This window comes from Cynara cardunculus (genome assembly GCF_001531365.2).
Source record: "Cynara cardunculus var. scolymus isolate 2C chromosome LG 13, CcrdV1, whole genome shotgun sequence".
NCBI lineage: Eukaryota > Viridiplantae > Streptophyta > Magnoliopsida > Asterales > Asteraceae > Cynara > Cynara cardunculus.
The window spans coordinates 11,585,642-11,589,149 of record NC_037540.1 but is presented as its reverse complement, the minus strand read 5'-3'; the positions used below and the strand labels follow the sequence as shown (position 1 = coordinate 11,589,149).

At 42.5% G+C, this 3,508-nt stretch overlaps 1 protein-coding gene across 1 annotated transcript; it reads right to left on the bottom strand.

Annotated features, from left to right (window-relative positions):
* Positions 1–1,661: 1,661 nt before the first annotated feature.
* LOC112524768 lies at positions 1,662–3,439 on the bottom strand. The gene is made up of 3 exons (XM_025134722.1): positions 2,773–3,439; positions 2,219–2,686; positions 1,662–1,966 (listed from the first exon to the last, which is right to left on the bottom strand). The coding sequence occupies exons 1-3, from the start codon at positions 3,437–3,439 to the stop codon at positions 1,662–1,664; spliced, it is 1,440 nt and encodes a 479-aa protein (XP_024990490.1).
* Positions 3,440–3,508: the final 69 nt, after the last annotated feature.

Here is a 3,508-nt window from a genome sequence, read left to right as displayed (position 1 = left end):
CGATGGCCTTTATCATGTTTATTAGCATGTAGTTATCATGTAGTCTTAAGGAGAGAAAAATCAAGTTCTAGATATGCATATCTAGGCATGACGCAATCACACAAGAAATGAATTGAGACTAATATCAATTATTTAGTCTAAATAAGCTCAAAGTCTCACGGTGTTCAAAACTAATTCAAGAGATTAACAATAGTCTACTTTGACCGAAATGCTACCACTAATCAACTCTAAGTGCTATCAATCAAGCTCAATTATACATGCATCCAAACTCATTGTCATCAACAATTTAAGCTCAATAAAAGCATGCTAACACATTGTCAAAACGGACAAAGATCCTCATTTAAGCACAAAATTTGCAAAAAACTTGCAAAAATTTTGACCCCTAAAACCATTATATACCCATTTCACGCAAATAACCCCCACCCCTACACTTAGTTCATACATTGTCCTCAAGGTATGAAATAAGTAGAGGACACTCTAAGCAATTAAGGAAAAGGGAACAGAAAACTCCCCTGATTTGATGAGTGACCTCTCAATGTAAGAATCCATGGAGATGGGCGCGTCTCTTCGAGCATCCAACATTCGGGGCGAACCTGAGAACATAGAAATCTAAGAGTGAAACTAGAGAATCTAAAAAAAACAAAATAAATAACTGAAAGCAATAAATAACAAGAATTGGAAATTCGTGGGTTGCCTCCCACGCAGCGCCTTTCTTTTATGTCTTTGGCTAGACCATACTCGGTTCAATTCGTGTAGTTTGGCGTGTCCAAAGCTACCCTCTCTAAGTCCCTTCCATCAAACCCTTCATAGAACGGCTTTAGCCTATGGCCGTTAACTTTAAAAATCTGCCCCGTAGATAGACTTTGTATCTTCACTGCACCATGCTCAAAAACGGTTAAAACAACAAAAGGTCCTATCCATCTGGACCTTAACTTACCGGGAAATAACTTAAATCTAGAGTGATAAAGGAAAACTTTCTGACCTTTAGTGAAAGACTTACGTGAAAAACGAGAGTCATGGAACGCCTTGGTCATAGTGTCAGATAGAGACTCGATAACATCAACAAAGCATAAAGATGAAACATCACTCGGATATCGCATGGCATCATATATATTAAATTTAATCATCTCGCCATCGAATTCCATGGTCAAACTACCACTATGGACGTCTACCTTAGTCTTAGAGGTTTTCAAAAATGGTCTACCTAGCAAAAGCATACCGGCGTTGGAGGCATTTTTCTCCTCCATATCTATAACATAAAAATCTGCCGGAAAGACCAATTCATTCACTTGAACTAGCACGTCCTCTAATACCCCTTTCGGGTAGACAATAGACCTATCCGCTAATTGGATTACCACACTGGTTGGCTTGAGGGGCCCTACATCCAAAGATGAATAGATGGCATATGGCATAACATTAATTGATGCCCCTAAGTCCAACATGGCTTGATTTACTGAGACATTGCCTACCTTACATGGTATGGTAAACATGCTCGGGTCTTTACATTTTGGTGGTAACTTTTTTTGCAAAACAGCGGACACATTTTGACTCATGCTTATCTTTTCATTACCCTTTAGTTTCCTTTTAGTAGTGCAAAGTTCTTTTAAGAACTTAGCATATCTAGGAACTTGCTTAATTGCATCTAATAAAGGGATGTTTACCTAAACTTTCCGAAATGTGTCAAGGATCTCCTTCTCTTCACTCTCCCGCTTTGTCTTCTCGAACCGGCTCGGGAATGGCGGTGCTTGAACTATCACTTCGAGTGTCTTCTTCTTTGACTCCTCTTCTTTGACATCCTTTGCACCCGAAGTGGATGTCTTGACCTCTAACTCTTCTTCTTCCTCATGAACCTTTTCCTTCTTCTTATTTCCAACCTCTTGAAGCTCCTTTCCGCTTCTCAAAGTGACAKCACTCACATTTGCCTTCGGATTCGTCTCCGTTTGAGATGGCAACTTACCCTTATTCACTAATTGTCGAATAGTGTCCTGAAGGTCCTAAATGCTCGCTTGAGTTTCCTGTTGAAATTTCACCATGTTAGCAGCCATAGACTTAACTACATCCTCTAACGACATACCTAAGCCACTAGGAGCTTGCGGTGACACTTGATGTTGATGTTGGGCATTTGGCTGAAATGGTGCCTTCGATTGATGTTATTGCTAAAAGCCCGGAGGTGCTTGGAATTGTTGAGGTTGAAACTGCTGAGGCGGCTGGAATAAACCTCTTTGCTGAAATTGTCGACCTTGTCCTTGTCCTTGCCTCGGGGCATAGCTTAGATTCGGATGTTGCCTCCAACCGGGGTTATATGTGCTTGAGAAAGGGTCGGGCGCCCGGTTGCTTGAATTCTGAAAGTTGCCACCCCCAATGGCATTCACTTGCTCTTCTTCTTCATGTAAGGTCGGGCATGCATCGGTGGGGTGTGCCACTGATGAGCAAAATCCGCATGCCTGGACTTGAGGCATATTACCCATGGCAAGTTGTTTCACAAGGTTAGTTAAATCAGTTATTTTAGTCTCTAATGATTTAACATGTACCTCACTAGCGCCTCGGCCAATGTCACTTCGAACTCCAAATTGCTTGGAGTTTTCCGCCATGGTGTCTATCAAGGTCCTTGCTTGAGTTGGCGTCTTGTTCACAATAGCTCCTCCACTCGCAGCATCCATCATCTTTCTTTCCATTGGTAGCAAACCTTCATAAAAATACTGAATTAGTAATTCATCAGAAATTCCGTGTTGAGGACAACTTACACAAAGGCGCTTGAAGCGCTCCCAATACTCGTATAAAGATTCCATGTCCTTCTGCTTGATCCCACATATCTCTCTTCTAAGCCCGGCGGCTTTGGATGCGGGAAAATACTTGTCGAGGAATGCTCTTGCCTCTTTTGCTCCCAAGTGGTGATGGATCCCGGCGGTAAGTAGAAAAGCCACTCCCTAGCTGCGTCAACTAGGGAGAATGGAAATGCCTTCAACTTAAGATTCTCCACCGTCTTGCCTTGTGGCTTCATCCCCAAGCACACCATGTGGAACTCGGTCATATGCTTGTACGGGTCTTCATTAGCTAAACCATGAAAACGAGGTAGTAAGTGTATTAAACCAGTTTTAAGTTCAGCATTTACCTCTTCTGGCGGATAAGTAATGCAAAGAGGTTGCTCGGCGACGTTGGGTGCTGCCCATTCCCTTAAAGTGCGTTTGGGATTCGCCATTTCCTCTTCAGTCTCGATTACCGGTTCTTCTTGCTCAGAATGAACTTTCTCTTCTTCGTCCTCCGTTTGGTCTTCCGAATCGGATGACAACTCAATATCTTTCCAAATATTGAGAACCGGTGAAGAAGTAGATACGCCTTGCTTCTTTCGAAGCTTATCTTGCTTTCTTAGCTTCTTTGCGGTTTTCTCAATTTCCGGATCAATTGGCAATGGTGAACCTGCACGAAACGATCTTGGCATAAACAGTTAAACTTTGCCAAGTCCCCGGCAGCGGCGCCAAAAATTTGACGGGTGTCGAGTCCGGCAAAT